We start from the raw sequence: 17,406 nt of genomic DNA on the forward strand, positions 1-17,406 counted from the left end.
TGCACTGATTGTCAAGAGAAAAGGGAGTGCTAGTTGTATTCTCGAAGGAGTGCTAGTTGTCTGTAGTGGGAGGCACCCAACATTTGTGGAGTTGATAATATGTGTCCCCCATCAACGTTTTCTGCTAACTAATCTCCATTGCAGAAGGGCACATGTTCTTATGTGCATGTTCAAATCACTCTCGTTGCAAGTAATATGGAATTGATGTTTGTACTGTGCAGTCCGGACTCTTATTCTTTAGCTCTAACTGGACCTGGGGAGGGGATACTTGGTCCAAATGGCACCTGAATCATAATGGGCTTTGTTTTTCTGTTGGATGTGTACCCCGTTCATGCCCTTGAACTTTACCTTCCTCCCATATCATTACACTGACTGTCTCTCTTCTGCCTCAACTAGGCAATCTGGCAATCCTGCCATCAGCAACCGGCGATCGCCTCCCCCATCTCTAGGTAATTGGATTCACAGGGGTGGGTGCTTGCCACGTTTCTGTGGGTGTGTCGGGTGTGCTGCTGGATGCAGAATACAGCTTCCCGAGAATCACAGCCTTTATTAAAACAAGGAGAAGCTGCACGAGTGTGCTAGAATTTGTGTGGATAATGCCTATTGATAGGTTAGCATGATTCCAGCCAGCAAAACAACACACACACACAAACAAACATGTACTTTGCTGGAACTACTCTACCAAAATGGAAATATTAAGAGGAAAATTGGTTGAGGAGATATGCTGTTTTCAGCTTGTTGATGTATTTTAACTATTACCTGTTGTGTGTTTAAATGTTTTGTAAGACATGCCAAGCTACACCTTTTTTGGAGGGAAAAAGTGAGAGAAGCATTGTTAAACTAATAATGTACAAGAGTTGAGAGCAATTAGCTGGTAATGTCCTTTGGGATCCCCAGGAGATTCCTTGTGCTCATCCCCTTAACTCTGCCCACCCCCACCAGAACTGGTATCGACATTAAGCCAAGCTAGAGTGATGCTCTGTGTTCCCCATGAGTGTCAGGCACATCAGAAATATCCAAACAAACAACAGCTGTCACTTCATACTGAGTTAAAGAGCAATATTTTGGGGAGGGAAGGAAGAGATGCCTCAACTGAAGATGTTTGGACATCTGGTTCTTGTAAAGGATTGGTACAATCTCAGCAGCTTGTCTGAAAGCATTAAGGGCTAAACGACAGGTTACATTAAATATGAAACATGACAGTTGAGTTTTCCTTTCCACTTTGTAGGTAACTCAGCACATGGTGGCTGCTCCCTGTCTCTTGTTTTTCTAAATTCACTCCACCCCTCATGTGGGGACTAACAAAAGAAGAGAAGCCTCCACTTGTACTGCTGTAAGCTCCTTGCCTTACTCCTTCTTAGCCCCTATGCAGGTAGTGTTGACAAAAACAGAAAAAAAGAGGATGTGTGTGAAATATCCTTTACCCACATATTAAAGGATGCATTGTGGTCCTGCTACTGAATTGGGGAGTGGAGGAGAAATTCAGAAGCTTATTTTTAAATACAAGAAATAAATAAAAGAGGTTTATCTGCCTGCAACTCATTTCAGAGTATTTCACATATGGTGTTGTTTTGCTTTCTGATACCAGTGCGGCGTGAGATAAAGTTACGTCGTCCCTCCCCAACCTCTGCACCCCTAATTGGAAAAAAAAGGCTTAAGATAGTGAGAAAGTTGGATTTACCAACAACTGCAAAGTATTATAACTGTTGAGAAAGAAATAAACAGGTTCAGTTGTTAAAATAGGAAGATAAGTAATATTTTCCATAACACCAAAAAATCCATAGCAACGTGCAGGAGAGTTGAGTTAGAAACCTAAATTTCTTCTTTCTCCTGGCAAATCATGCAAAACAGAATCCGGGGAGAAAGACCGCTTGCTAATTGCAGCTGAAGACTTTAAAAACTCAAAATCTAGCTAGCGTTAATTGGAATTTGCCTACAAAATTGACATGAGAACATAACGTAACACTAGGACATCAGCTGCGGTGAAACAAAGATCAGTTCACCCTAGCTAGCAGCATGTTCTATTGTCTCCTACTAAGAAAGGGTGTTGAGGAGTGTCAGAGACAGAAAAGCCAAATACATCAGACTTACATAGGATATACTGTATATTCTGTAAAAATATCTTGCTAATACTAGCCCTCCATAACATAGGATTGTTTTGTTCTTGGATTTTAGTATTTTACAGTGTAATCCAAGATTTGAAATCATGTTGCTTAGCACAGAAAGTCACACTAGAGTAGACCCATTGCACCCATGGGGATTTGTTCCATGGGTTCAAATGGAACAAATCCCCAGTGAATCAATAGGTTCCACTGATTCAAATGGGCCTACTCCAGTTCTAGCTTACTACACTGAAGTGTGTGGCAACTAGAGAAAGGTCCATTTGACTCAACAGAACTTAAAGATGGCTTGACTCACCAAATCGCCACTGATTCAGTGGGCCTACTCTAGTGCAAATTACTACATTAAGCAACAGGATTTCATTTCACTGTACCCGTCCACGTGTGTTAAAATAATGAATGTATGTTTAGGAGGGAAAGTGCTGCCTTTTACCTATGTCTATGGCAGCTGTAGCCTCTGAGAAATTAAACGATGTGGCTCTAGAACTGCTGTTCCTCAATCAGCTCCTCTCCCATTATTTTCTCCCACTCTATGTGTTCTTCACAAGATGCCACTTGCACTGCAAGCTATTTATCCAGATTCAGAGTTTGTGTGTGTGTGTGTGTCCACTGGGGTTGGGGTAGGGAGAAGGCTACAAACGAGAGGCACTGGGGCCTGATTCTCACCTGACATCTAGGCTTCATCTTGCAGTAATTTCTACATAGGTGGAAGCTGTCTTTTGCTTACTCTTTGGCAAGAGAAAATCCATCTGCAGACACTCAGAGCTACTTTTTGTCAATCCTGGAATAAAAAGGGAAATGTCTAGATACAAACCAGTAGTAAACAGCTGCTGTTATGTTACCTTCCCCACCCCCCACCCCCAATTTCAGAAACAGAATGTGCTTGAAATACTATTGCTGGCTTGGAGAATATATTATTACAGTAGGACCCCCATATCAGTGGGGGATTCATTCCAAACCCCCTGCAGATGCTGAAAACGTGGATGACGGCGAATGTTATTTTAATACTGAATGTTACACCTAGCATGGCCTCTGGCTACCTCTCATGGTCAGTTCTGGTACCTCTATATTTAGAAATATATATTTCTAGGATTTTTCTTTTATTATTTTTAGACTATGGATAAATGAATCAGCAGATACAGATCCCTCAGATATGGGGTCCTATTTTAGTTTTAAAATTATGTGGGAATTGACAATATTGAATTTGAATTTTGCAGTGATGAAATTGACAAGACTTCAAATTGCCAGTTGTCATTAAAGATGGGAGGACTAAAATATATTTCAGGATAGGGGGCAATTGAATATGTTATGCTGAAAGGCAGAGCTACATGCATAGGTACCAGCTATTCTTATTTTGTAGGTACAGTGGTGCCTTGACTTACCAACTTAATCCGTAACGGAATGGTGTTTGTAAATCAAAACATTCGTAAGTCAAAGCACCATTTCCCATTGAAATGCATGGGAACGGGATTAATCCGTTCCAGCATTTACAAAAAAAAATACCAAAAATAAATAAAAATAAACAGAGGAAGTCCCACGCTAGGACTGCAAAAAAACCCCACAAATCCAAAAACAAAACAAAACAAAACAGAAACATAACACCACCAGTCCAAGCCCACCCTCCAAAGCCCACCCAGAACAGTTTTTAAAAAAGGAAAAAGTAGCATCTTACCAGTCCAAAGCCTTCTCAGCCTCCCGGGCTTCCACCGCTGCTGCCATGAGGCCTCTGGGAGGCCTTCCGGACTTCCACCGCCACTGCCGGGAGGCCTCCGGAACCAGCACCATTGGCTGCTTGCTGGGGCAGCCGCGTTGGTCCTCGGCGCTCCTCGCCACCCTCCATGGGCCGATGGCAGGAAATTCAAATGGCCTCCTGGCCAGGCTCTACTTCCCAACACTGGGTCTGTCCTCACTGCTCGCTTCCCAGCCAAGCTCTGCCTCCCAGAGTCTGGCTGGGAAGCAAGCAGTGGAGACGGACCCGGTGCCAGGAGGCAGAAACCGGCTGGGAGGCCATTTGAATTTCCTGGGCTCCTGCCTCCCAGCTCTGGGTTCGTCCCCGCTGCTGCCGCATCCCTTTCCCGAACCATTGGGGCGAAAGAGCTACAAAGAAGCAGCCTCTTTGCCACCAACGGTTAGTATACAGTATTTGAATTTCCCGCCCCTTTCCGTTCATAAGTCCATTTGCAAGCCAAAGCAAAATTTTGCGAATGGAGCTGTTTGTAAGTCAAAATGTTCGTAGGTCAAGGCACCACTGTGTGTTCTTCCAGACCTAATACAATAAGAGCAGTCTGGTCAGTATGTGCCAGGAGGGACTGTGCTACATTACATAGGAAGGTGAAAAAAGAGAGAGAGGGAGAGAAAGAATCACTCACAACAATGTTTTCTCTCTGTGTTTCCTGATATTGTTGATTAGGGGGAAACATGCAGATAACAGCATTTTGAGGTTAAAATAGAATTCGTATTAAGACACAAGTTCACACATTGTTTCAGTAATGGCAAGAAAAGGTCATGACAGAATCACCCTTAAAAGGCAGAGGAGCAGCTGAATAAGATCGCAAGTAGGCCTGGAACTGCTGCTTTTACTTTCCTGCATAGGGAGCTTGCTGCTTTTCCCTAGAAGTAGCCCAATCAGAATAATAAATGTGCAAATAAGAAAAAAAAATCTTACGGCATCTTGAAGACTAACAAGTTTCACTTGGGAGTCTCAAAGTCAGTGGCGGTCTATGGACATTATGAGTCTTTAAAGGGGCCACAAGACCATTATTCTAAGTGCAGCATGCCTAACATGGCTACTTGCCTAGAAAGCTATTGAAGACAGTCACTGTTTTAGAAATATGCTATGCACAGTAAGAGAAATTGTTCACGTTTTATCACATGACTATGATTTTCTTGACATAACATTCAGACTTTGGGATGGGGGAATAGAACTTTTAGCCCGGCATATATGGAATCGTGAGCAATGGCTCCTTGTCTGCTACGAGCTGTGATTTCGGCTTTGATGCTGCAAGAGAACCCAGATGAGATTTAATCCCAAATCCTGTCACATCTGGCAAATGCGGCAGACACAAGGATTGACGAAGCTTGAGAAGAGGCTAGAATCAGAATCCTCTAAACTCTTGGTCCTTTTGCAGTTCCAAGGGGTCACCACTCGCATTTTACAGCATCTTAGTTCTTTCAGGATCTTGTCATTTACTGATTCTTGACTGTTGACCACCTCATGTTTTCTTTCTTTTTCAACAAGCGAAACAGAAGCAAAAGCAGGTAAGGGCTTAATGCTGGGATTAAATTCTCCTGCCCTGCGGCCCTGGGGTTTTTCTGTTGTTGTTTTTTCTGTGGAGCCAGTTTCTCAGGGGAAGAGTCTTTAATTTTGAACAAAATGGCTTTGTTGTGGAGATTTATCTCAAATGAAGTTGCCTTGGGTCAGAACAGCTGCTGTCATGGGTGGGTAGGTTTCTTTTAGCCAGGACCTTAGAAAGGTGCAGGGGAACAGAGAGATACTCATCTTACAGAGGGATGGAAGCCTAGTTCCGCATCACTAGCAAAGTGAGAGAGATTTGGTGGGGCAAGGCCAGAATCTTGATGTTTGTACCTGTGCAGTTGTGTGGAAGGGGGTGGTGGTCATGGCTGAGGCTTCATGCTTTGCCCCTGCTTTGTCACTGTTTCATCCCTTTGCATCTACCTTTTTTTTTGGGGGGGGGGATGCATAGTAGAGCAAGAGCCATTTTGAGCAACACCCCTCCTGTTGTTGTTTTTTGTTTTTGTCAGACAGAGCACATTCCCCCATATGATGTCGTGCCCTCCATGCGGCCAGTGGTGCTGGTGGGTCCTTCACTCAAAGGATATGAGGTAGGGAGATGTGGACTGGATGAAATTCTGTGGTCAACCCCACGCTCCCGCATATGCTAGTGTTGTCCCTAGCAGGCAATGAACCCTGCACTTCTACCTTCTTTTCCTTCCCTCCAGGTGACAGACATGATGCAGAAAGCTCTCTTTGATTTCCTGAAGCACAGATTTGATGGCAGGTGAGATGCTCTCCTTCTGAAATGAAGAGGGCCTTTCCCCCTCCCCCTTCCCAGGTTCAAGGGGCTGTGGGTCATGCGCTTGGGGCCTGCCCTCCTGTTTTTCAGAATCTCCATCACCCGTGTCACAGCTGACCTGTCACTGGCCAAGCGCTCCGTGCTCAACAACCCAGGCAAACGTGCCATCATCGAGCGATCCACGACCCGGATTAACATTGGTGAGTCAAGCGCCTGAAGAGGGATGGGAGCTGGCAGACCAACAGATGGTGTGGCGTTTGCCCTCTCATTTCTCTGTTGGCCTTGCCAGCATGAAAGTCCAGGTCCTCTGGCAAGGGGACTCCAGAGCAAATGGCAGACCGTCCGACCACTCACTTTGCAGTGCCATAAAATGAGAAAGACGTGAAAAGAGGCTGCTTATTGGGACAGAGTACTTTGATTATGGGTTGCATTATTATCTGGTAACATTATTTTATTTCACTTGTTCAATGTGGAGCTGGATAATAGAAGCCAGTGATCATCATCACAAGCTCTTAGTAACTGCTACTCAGATCCTGTCAAATGGAAAACACAAAAACACTTGCATTGTATTTTTTTTCTGGTTACTTTACTCTTGTCCATTCTTTTGACCATGTTTATTATAGTCCTTTGTGTGTGTCTCTTCTTCTCATATGCACGCAGAGAGTGAGAGAGAGACACACACAAGCAAACACATTTGAAGCAGAAATATGAACAAAATGTGTTTGGATTCAGTGTTTTGTCTCCCTAGATATTCCTTAATAGACTGACCCTGTTTTCACCCCCAAGCAGAATTAGTAATATTCCTTTACAACTAGGCACTGTTCCCTTTTCAGTGGTTTACAGTGCCTTGCTTTGAATCTTTATGAGGGTCCTGAGCATGTGATCTCTAAAAACATACAGATTCCGATTTAGAGGCCCCAAAAGCAGTCTGTGGAAACTCAACAGCAGCACTGAACTCTCTTTTGGGGATTGCTGTGCCAGTGTCACCACCGTGCTAAAATATCTTGGGCAAAGATTTTATGTGCTCCCTTTTGGGCACCAATCTTACAGGTGATCTGCTGCTCCCACATGGCCTTTTTCTATTTTGACACCAGTGTTCCCTATTTCTTTGGAGTAATAAATACCATACAGTATTCTGTTTTAATGAGAAAAAGGCATAAAAGGAAGGTTTTGTCTTTGGTGTGGAATCAGAAAATAATTGATTATGTTGGAGTGAGATTGTTCCTTTAAAGAAGTGGCATTGATAAGGATGAGAGCCAGCATCTCAGCATGTCAGATTAGGACCCAAGAAACCCAAGTTCAAATCCCTGTTCAGCCGTGGAAGCTCACTGTGGACTGGTAATTAGTAAACCACTCCTTAAACATCTCATGAACCTTGAAACCTCTATTGGGGATGCCATATATTGGAAGTGATTTGACAGCATGTAACAACAAGAACATGGCCAAGGATGACTAATGCAGGGGGAAAAGCTAAGCAGGCATGTTTAGAAGAAGAGAATAGGAACAAAATCAACACCACCACTAAGTGATTTCTCTCTGCTTGAAGTGCTCCAACTGAAACCACTGGTTTAAATATGGGGACCTTCCTCCTTTAGCTGGAATCCAGCAATTCAACCAAGAACTCATTTATTAGCGGCAATTTGCTGGTGCATGTTAATAACATGGCCCTTTTGCCATCATAACTATGCAGTAAGACTTTAGCCACAGTTTTCCTGGTTATTTATTTTTAAGGGTATTTCTGGGGAACGTGGTGGCGTTGCGGGCTAAACAGCAGAAGCCTGTGTTGCAGGGTCAGAAAACCAAGTAGTCATAAGATCGAATCCATGCGACGGAGTGAGCGCCCGTCGCTTGTCCCAGCTCCCGCCAACCTAGCGGTTCGAAAGCATGCAAATGCGAGTAGATAAATAGGGATCACCTCGGTGGGAAGGTAACAGCGTTCCGTGTCTAAGTCGCACTGGCCATGTGACCACGGAAGATTGTCTTCGGACAAAACGCTGGCTCTATGGCTTGGAAACGGGGATGAGCACCGGCCCCTAGATTCGAACACGACTGGACAAAAATTGTCAAGGGGAACCTTTATCTAAGGGTATTTCTAAAGGCATTTTGAGCAGAGTTTTCAAGTGGTATGTCATTCTCTAATGAATTTGTACCGTCACAGGAAAATATGAATTAACAAGCAGAATGACAAATGAAACCATTAACATTACCCAAAAAAAGGGAAGATCAGTTTAATAATTATATTTTTGTGCTTTGTAGTGAGTTATACAAAAAGAAGAAGAAAGCTTCAACTTCTAAATAGGTTTGGCAACATTTGTTTAAATGCAAAACCTGTTCGTCTGACTGTGACAGTGAAACAAAACAAACCTATGTTATACTACAGGGAACAATGTCTCTCTCAAACACCTCTTTAAAATTTGCTTTTCTCTCATTTTAGAGAGATGAGAAACAAAGTAATCAGCTGGAAAAATACCTTATGCTTTTTCCGGTACACTTAATTCTGGCTGATGGCCTCAAAAGTTTCCCTTTGCTCAGTTCCTGGCTATTACCCATCTTTAGCAAATTTTCTGCTTCTCTCCAGACTCATCTTCACTTCCCTTATTATCATTATTATCCCTTTTTGCCCAATTTCATTTACGGTAACTTATTTCATATCTGAAGCATTTCTGCCTTGCTTGTGAGCTGAAACGTCTTTGAGAGTGGCTTAGGCACCTTAATAATAATAAAATAGTCTTTGGCTTCAGACGCACAATCTAAAACAGACTAACGTCAGACAACAGAAAAGGACTGGAGGACCAAATATATATATATGGTCCTCCAGTCCTTTTTGGTTGTCTGATGTCAGTCTGTTTTAGACTGTGTGTTTGAAGCCAAAGACTATTTTATTATTATACAGTACTGTATATAATCTCAGACGGGGGCATTATTTTAGATACAAATTTCTGTGAATAAACTGGTGGGCAAATTCAGGGCAAAGAAGAGCCAAAAACCCACTAGTTCCTCACTTGAGCTAATAGAGGAGGAACCTTGCTCCCTTTCACTCCCTTGGCCGCCATTTTATGTGGAAGGGCAGCTACCGGGTGACTGTGGAGGGAAAAGAGAAGCCTCATGGAGCCGCCACCCCGGCAGAATCCTTGTCCTTTCTGCTTCCCTCTTGAAATGTTAACCGTGCTGATTGTGACTGTGAAGATAGGCAGGAACACTTCTCCAGCCTGCAAGAAAAATTGTGCTTTGATGAAACACAGCGAGGAGCAGTTGGGGTGAGAGGCAAGTGTATGGGATGTGAATGGCTGAGGGTTGTCCAACTGACGGAGCTCCCTCTTCCTTTTGCAGCCGAAGTCCAGAGTGAGATTGAGCGGATCTTCGAACTTGCCAAGTCACTGCAGTTGGTGGTGCTGGATGCGGACACCATCAACCACCCGGCCCAGCTGGCCAAAACTTCCCTGGCTCCCATTATTGTCTACGTCAAGGTATCCTCCCCAAAGGTGAGTAGGGAGGAAAGGAGTGACTTACTTATTTTATCAATGTAAAACATTTTTACCCCTTAAAAAGGATCCAAGGTGCCTTTCGTAATTCAAATACAATATTTAAAGTGAGAAACTATTTATGCAAATACTAAAAAGGATCAAACAAATACAGTACCACCCTCAGAAATGGTAAACAAAATCAATACTAAAAACACATATAAAGCAGCAAGGCACAACCATCTGTTTAAAGATCCTGCTCAGGCATCCAGTCGCTGAAGAGAGAGGCCTTTGCCTGCTTGTGAAAGGACAGCAAAGATGGGGCCAGCCTGGCCTCTTGTGGGAGGGAGTTCCAAAGTCTGGGAGCAACAACAGAGAAGGCCTTCTCCCATGTCCAGGTAGAGGCATTTCCAGCACCTGGAAGAGTTGTTTTTGGGGTGCATGTACATGCCTATCCTGTCATTTAAAGCATAGCCATTTCTCGATGCCTGCTTCCCCTGAGGTGTTTCCCACTGCCTCAGGTGTTGTACTGGGGGACTGGTTTCTTCCAACCAGGCTGCCCCTCATGATGTTAGCTGTGCTGGCTTTTGCTTAGATTTTATAATCCCATTTCACTTTTTCCCCCTGAAGAGAAATGCTAAATAACATTTAAAGAGAAAAGCTAAATAACAAAAAGGTTATTAAAAACATAAGAAACTACTAAGCCACAAAGTTTGCAATCTCAACTCAGTGTTTGTTCTAGATCTCTTTCTCTTCCCAAATCACTAGTTTCCTCCTTTTTCTTTAAATGCACACAGCTGAGTTTGGATTTTATCTGCACCTCCTGTTTTCTTTCTGCTTCAATGTGCTGTGTAGTGAATAACTGTTTTGTGCAGGATACAACGGTGAGCAAACCAGCAGGTGAAAAGGGAGGAGGGAAATTGCAACAGCAATTTGCTGTTGATCTAAAACAGAGTGTGTTTCAAATCACGTTTTGAAACTTTGAGAGCGCAGGATCTGATTTGCTCTGTTTTCTGGTGCCCAGATGTCATATTACAGACGGTGGACCAGCCTGACCCCATGCTCAGTGTTCTGTCTGGACCCTTTTGGAGCTGTCTGGTGCAATTGGGGCCAGATTTGATGGCCCCTTCTGACTCAGTTATTCCATGATTGTAAGACAGAATCATTGTCGCAAAGGGTTCCTTTTGAGATTACATCCTGGAAGTGACCCTTCCTGGCACCATCAAGTGTGACTGACCTTTATGCTCTCATCTGATTGCACCCTCAGTGATGAAATTAAAGATAACAAAGGGGGAAATGGCTTACTTCTTTCACCAGTGCATGCTCTCATTTCCCCCTCCAATATAGGGGTTGCTCTTGACCAAGAATCCATCTCTAGGCCAAACTTAGTGACAGAAATCCTACTGTGCATTGCCATATGCACAACATGAAATTATGGCAATGTTAGAGGAAAGTGTGGCAAGGCGTAACTGCTATTGAGAAATTGCCTCTGCAGGCATACAGCGCAAAGAGTGAAACGGGAACCATATAGTTGACTGCGGACGTGTGGAATCTGGACTACATAGTTATAAAATTTGGCATGTTTATGCTGATGTAACAAAGATGAAAAGGATTTCAACTGCTGTCAATGGGGTTGAAGTATGCGTTGTGTGGGAGACCTCTAACTGGATTTCTTGCTGCTTTCTCTTCTGACAAAATGCTGCAGATGGGTGGCAGTGGCAGGGGTTTCCTCTCATCAGAAAAGAAAACATGAGGCAGGTTGTCTAGGGTTACCTTTTTAAAGGTGCCAGCAGCTGTTTGGCTGAAATGTATGAGAAGATGATCATGTGGCTGCCCCTATGTGCTGAAACTCTCTCCCCGAGTCCATGTGTGGGGATATAGGAAGAGAGATAAGGTGAAACTTTTCCAAGTGTTTTTCAAAAAATTGTATTATATTTTTTAAATCTGTGTTTTCAACACATACAGGAAGGTGTTGTGGTGTTTCGCTTTTTTTCAGTTTTAGATTCTTATGTTAATGCATTTCAGTGTTTTGTTTAATACTGATGTATACTGTTCTGGGTTTTCTCAGACAGCAGAATGGCATATGAAAGGAAATAATAACTCAATCTTCAACAATATAGTAAGAGATACCGGCTTCAGCCTTTGCCAACCCAAGGTTGCTCTGACAGCTTCCTCTCTTCCTGCTGTCTTTGAAGCCAGTGTCTTTTTTTTTTACAGCCATGGGGATCAATGGGGCTTCATGGGTATTAGAAATTGTAAGGGATAAATTGTAAAGAAGAAATTCTAAGGGATGAGACTCAGAGAAGTGACTTGCCTGAGGCCACCTAACAACCTTCTAGCAAGCAGGTGTCAGACTTGCTGGTCTACCAGCCCCTCTCTTACCATTTCCGATTCTAATGCACTGGTTCCTAAGTCTAGGTTGCCAGATGTGTTTGGACTACAACTGCCAGAATCCCAGATTGCTGCCCAGGCCAGTTGGGGCTTCTGGAGACTGAAGCCTGACAACACCAAAGGAGCCGACATTCAGGAATTACTAGTCTCGAGGTTCACTTGGGCATCTTCCAATTCTGTGTCTTCCTTTCTTGGTGGAAGGTGCTGCAGCGGCTTATCAAGTCCAGAGGGAAGTCGCAGGTGAAGCATCTCAATGTCCAGATGATGGCAGCTGACAAGCTTGTGCAGTGTCCTCCGGTGAGTTTCTGAGAGGGCTCCTGCTCTCTTCTGTGCCACCCCCGCCCCATTCCAGATCATCCCACCTGTATCCTAGTTTCTTGAGCCTTGCTCCCATCTGTTCTTCACTGGCCTGACCTCGCCTCCTTTTCCTTCAGAATGACTAGTTCTAGCATCCTTCTTGTACCACCTGGGGGTTGCCTGAGGAGCCGAAAGCGTTAGCATTAGCGTCAGTAGGGCAGTGCTATTATACAATAAATGTGTGTTTGAGGATGTAAAGAATGACATCCCCACATATCTAAAAGCAAAAAGCAAACAGGGCCTGCTGACTCAGAATGAAGGAGCAATTTTGCGAGAATAAATGGAGGAGATTCATATGTAAGGCTGTATTCTAGCATTTTCTCATAGAAATTAAGTACCGTTCTTACTCATTTATTAAATGTTCCAAGAATGCATAAAAATGTTCCTGCATTTAAAAAAAGGCTTTAAAATGTTTTAGCCTATGGTGCTAGCTTTTTGCTAAAATTACACCACTGTCTTTCATCTGAAAAGATTAACCACTTAACATCCTAACCTTTCTATTATGTTGTGTCCCATGGTTCTGTCTATTAATGTCACTGTTCTAAGAGTTAGGCTACAGCTCTCATCTAAAGGTGTGCAAAACTGTGTTCTTGGACTACAACTCCCAGAATGCCCCAGGCAGCATAGTCATAGTCCAGAAACACAAATCTCTGACCCCTCTACTGCCACAGTTCCCAGTCAATAGTGCAACTGATTGGGAAGGCCCCAGCTTGGGGAAGGCGGGACTATTGTGTCATGAAATCACTGGGGTGTTTTTTTCCCTCCCCTCTTCCCTCTCAACACTGTGACTTTGCTGCCCTGCACCATCTCTGCAAGGAACTCTTTGATGTGATCCTGGATGAGAACCAGCTGGAGGATGCCTGTGAACACCTGGCTGAGTATCTGGAAGTATACTGGCGAGCAACTCATCATCCTTCACACACTCCCAGTGGCCAGAACCTCATGACACCTTCCACTGCCATTCCAGGCCTGCAGGTACGTTGAAGAACATAAGAACGGTTCTGTTGTATGAGGCAGAAAGGCCACCCAGCTCAGGATCCTGCCCCTACCCCTGCCCCTAAGACCACCAGATATTTCTGAAAAGCTCACAAGTGCTTCATGGAGGAGGCTGTAGCAAATATCCCCTGATTCTAGCATTTAGGACATGAGTGTACATTGCCAGAAAACCTTTCTGACATATACCAAACCTTTCTTACTATATGATGGCACAAAAGGGGAATGTATGACCCCCCCCAGATACAGTGGTTCCCAACCTTGAGTCCCCAGATGTTCATGGGCTCCAACTGTCAGGAACCCTGGCCAGCAAGGCTAAGGGTGTTCTGCGAGTCTGTGTCCGACTCTAGGGCGCGGTGCTCATCCCCGTCTCCAAGCCATAGAGCCAGCATTTGTCCGTAGATAGTTTCTGTGGTCACGTAGCCAGCACGACTAGACACGAAACACCGTTACCTTCCCACCGAGGTGTTACCCATTTATCTACTCACATTTTTACATGCTTTCGAACTGCTAGGTTGGCAGGAGCTGGGACAAGCGACGGGAGCTCACTCTGTCGCGTGGATTCGATCTTACGACTGCTTGGTCTTCTGACCTTGCAGCACAGAGGCTTCTGCGGTTTAACCTGCAGTGCCAATATTTCTTAAGGACTGTTCAAATCAGTTCTATGAGGAAGAACATGGTTACTCACAAGTCATCCTCCTATATGCTGGGAGTTTATATCCATATTGATCCATGTGAACAGGAATGCAGCCATAGCTACGGCTTGCCATTTCAATAGAACTTATGTGCTTAAACAGCCTGTAAGTGGGTCATCGGCTCTGCTTATAACTCTGCAGACAGGTTTCTGCTAGGATATGCTACGCCCACTAGAGGATGCTGTATATACCCTGAGGCCTTTTTCAGACCGCCTCCTTGTTTTTCCTCTGCAGAACCAGGCCCCGTCGGGCGAGCAGGGCACCAAGCGCTCCCCAGTGGAGCATGACAGCTTGATGCAGTCGGATGAAACGAGCGACGCCTCCCGCAAGACATGGACGGCATCCTCTCAGCGCAGCTCTCGGCACCTGGAGGACGAGTATTCCGATGCCTACACTGACCTGTACCAGCCTCACCGCAACCACAACAGCGGCCTCCACAGCACCAATGGCCACGACTCCCAGGACCGCCTCCTTGAGCGAGAATCTGAGCACAACCACAATGAGAGGAACTGGCAGCGCAACCGGCCCTGGGCCAAAGACAGCTATTGAGACCCTCTCCCTGGCCTGGCCTCTACCCCCTCCTCACTCCTGGGCCGCCACGCTGCCGGGGACACAAAGCTGCTGCTCCCGCTGCCGCCGCTGCCACCGCCACCGCCCTCGGACCGAGTCGATTGCCTGCTCTCTAGCCTTCCTCTCGTCCCTTACCTAGTGGAGCCCCAGAGTAGACAGGCCCTGCCCTGGTATACAGGTGCTATCTCTATGGAACCCCAGCCACAGCCACAGCTGCCTGATTCCTTTGTACAGGAAGGGTGGGTTCTTGTACCTATTCTTTGCTTTGAAGGCATTGAGGATGGGTTTTGTTTTTTTGGCAGGGTAAATTCCATTGGCAGCCTAGCATCCCCATCCTGTTGCTGGTGGTGGGGAAGAGGAGTCAAGCTTCTCCATCTGTGGAAGGGATGCAGCTTCTCTTACAAGGGGAGCGGCAGTTCTTTCTCTGATTCCAAGAGAAAAGGTCGGCGTTAGGAGGACAAAACCAGGAACGCCTCTGCCTCTGTTCTCTTCGTGCAGCCTTCCTGAGCCCAGCATCCTCCAGGTGTGTTGAACTGCAACTCCCATCCACCCCCCGTCCACAGTCCAGCACATTTGGAGGGATGCCCGCTTGGGAAAGGGTTGGTCTGGTTCTCCAAGCAGGAAGTTTTAAGCCAGGACGTTGTTCCTTTGCCTTTGCCACGGGACTTGGTTCCAGCCCATTGCTTTGCCGCCAGGCCAGGCCAGACGTTCCGTGGTTGGTGGGAAAAAACAACAACCACCAAGACTTGCTCGTCAGTGCGTGAGAAGGGCTGTGCTCTGTGAGTCCATTCACAGGTACTCCTAAGGCAGGTTGTAGTCATTGCAGGTGAACCGTGGGGGCACTGGCCACCATTTTTGTGCATGTGCTTGATGTTTTTTTGTGCAAGTGCTTGCTTTCAAACAGTTTTATTTTAAAGATCGCAAGCAGCCGATGACGTTGAACCATCCTTGAGCTGTACTAGTTCAGGTCTGAAGGAGCGGGTGCTGAGTTGATTACCCTGCACGCAGAAGAACCATGTATGAGGGAGAAGGGCTACAGTAAACAGACATTTGGTTGTCTGTTTGCAGGGGAAATTCTCTGTCTATTTGAAGGAACACTTTCCTACCTGTAACCTGAACGGCTACAACCCAGAAACAGGCCAGTCCATCACCTTTTGCTGCTGTTTGTTAATGAACATACAAAGCATGAGCCAAGCAATGAGTAGCAAGACAGCTGCAGCTCATCCTTTTTTCCCCCCTGTGGAGTGTTAGTGCAACTGCCCCTAACAGTTACCTGCCCTAAAGAGATCACCCTACAGAGGTTTTTCTACTTGAAGAGGTACGTATATTTTGCATATAACGGCTCACACAGATTCAGCCTGTATTGGGAAGCTTCAGAGCCTGTGAAGGCGATGATGCTACCTTGTGCAAAGCTATGCTCTGATGGAACATCAGGTCCCACCGTAACTTTCTCCTCCCGCCCCATCGTCTCTTGTTTGTCTTCCATGAACTGGAAGGCACGACCAATTCTTAGGACGCTGAGAGGCAAATGACCTGCTACACACAAAACAATGCCTTTAGCCTTTAAAAACATTCTTTTAATCAAACACTGATTTGGAAGTTGATTTGGGATAAGAAGCAGCTATTATTTTGAACAGATCATTTCCAAACTGCATCTATTCGAAATAAATCCTTGCAGCACTCATTTGCCCAGTGAATTCCAGATCCACAGGAACATCGTAGGTGGGGCAAGAGTGATTTTTTTTTAATTTGAGTACCAGAATTGCTGGTGGGAAAAGGATTCAGAAGCCTCTCATGCTGTTCCTGCTCTCAGTGTCTCAGAACCCTGAAGCAGGGGAGGGTAAGTCCCTACTTTCCTCCTAACCAGTTGTCACCTCCTGAGGGCTACAGTCTGATGCTTAGCCTGGATATGACCCTTCCCTTCCTCATACGGACTCTTCTCTTTCTCTGCACAGACCCACCTCTTGTTAGGAACCTGATATTCGTAAAGCCACAATATGTGAACTTTTCTTTTTGATTCACCATCGTCCTTGGACTTTTCTGCAAATTGCATGGGGCCTTGATCTTCCTTATTGGGGCGAGTGTACGGGAGATGTTGGATGCATGCCAGTTTTGCTACTGGGCAATGCTTTCTACCTGTGTTACCTGTAGATTCTGTCTTCAGGAGTGAGGAAGCGCGGGGCTATGTCCTCCCCTCTTGCTTACCGTCAAATGCACAACCCCTTCCGCCCCTAGATGGCCAGTTTGCTCTTCCATGCCTCCCCCAGGCACCTTGAATATTTCACTGGGCAAGTGGATGGCAGCCCCCCCGCCCTTAAAAAGCACGTACGCCTATCAGAAATCAGCCTGTACATATCGCGCAATACCATCACGAGTTGTTTGAGCATTAAGTCCTACGCCCTGGACTACTCAGAGCTAGGAAGGAAGTTTATTTTTCCTGGCTTAGATCATTTCAAGGGCAGGGAAACCTGGGTTCTGCCCCTGCGGTCCCCATCCTGTGGGCTGCCGTGGCAATAGCTTTGTTACTGTTCTTTTGTAGAGAGCACTTCTTCCCCCCCCCCAACAACTTGTAAGCGGTTTGAAAGAACAAGCGTTTGCTGTTTGTAGAACATGTCTGGTCTTGTCTTTATTGGGAGGAGGACGGCTGGGAGTGGGAGGGAGCTCTGGCTGAAGCTTTGAGAATCACCTGGACAGAAATCAACAGTTTTGGGGGGCTTATACACATACCCCCATGTCACCACAAAGGCAGTGTGCTTATAAGACAGAGCTGGGGAAATCTTTCTCA

General features: G+C 45.4%; 1 protein-coding gene across 2 annotated transcripts in view; it reads left to right on the top strand.

The window, feature by feature from the left end:
- The window catches only part of CACNB3 (calcium voltage-gated channel auxiliary subunit beta 3), a 42,483-nt gene extending 25,253 nt beyond the window's left edge, over nucleotides 1-17,230 (top strand). For both annotated transcript variants that reach the window (XM_020785698.3, XM_072990846.2), the window contains exons 5-13: nucleotides 397-449; nucleotides 5,359-5,378; nucleotides 5,883-5,963; nucleotides 6,081-6,139; nucleotides 6,245-6,354; nucleotides 9,485-9,636; nucleotides 12,208-12,303; nucleotides 13,180-13,338; nucleotides 14,286-17,230. In XM_020785698.3, the coding sequence (XP_020641357.2) occupies nucleotides 397-449; nucleotides 5,359-5,378; nucleotides 5,883-5,963; nucleotides 6,081-6,139; nucleotides 6,245-6,354; nucleotides 9,485-9,636; nucleotides 12,208-12,303; nucleotides 13,180-13,338; nucleotides 14,286-14,600 (1,045 nt within the window). In that variant the 3' untranslated portion in view covers nucleotides 14,601-17,230. The remainder of the gene's footprint in view (nucleotides 1-396; nucleotides 450-5,358; nucleotides 5,379-5,882; nucleotides 5,964-6,080; nucleotides 6,140-6,244; nucleotides 6,355-9,484; nucleotides 9,637-12,207; nucleotides 12,304-13,179; nucleotides 13,339-14,285) is intronic.
- Nucleotides 17,231-17,406: the final 176 nt, after the last annotated feature.

The sequence above is a fragment of the Pogona vitticeps genome, chromosome 2, assembly GCF_051106095.1.
Source record: "Pogona vitticeps strain Pit_001003342236 chromosome 2, PviZW2.1, whole genome shotgun sequence".
Classification (NCBI taxonomy): Eukaryota; Metazoa; Chordata; class Lepidosauria; order Squamata; family Agamidae; genus Pogona; species Pogona vitticeps.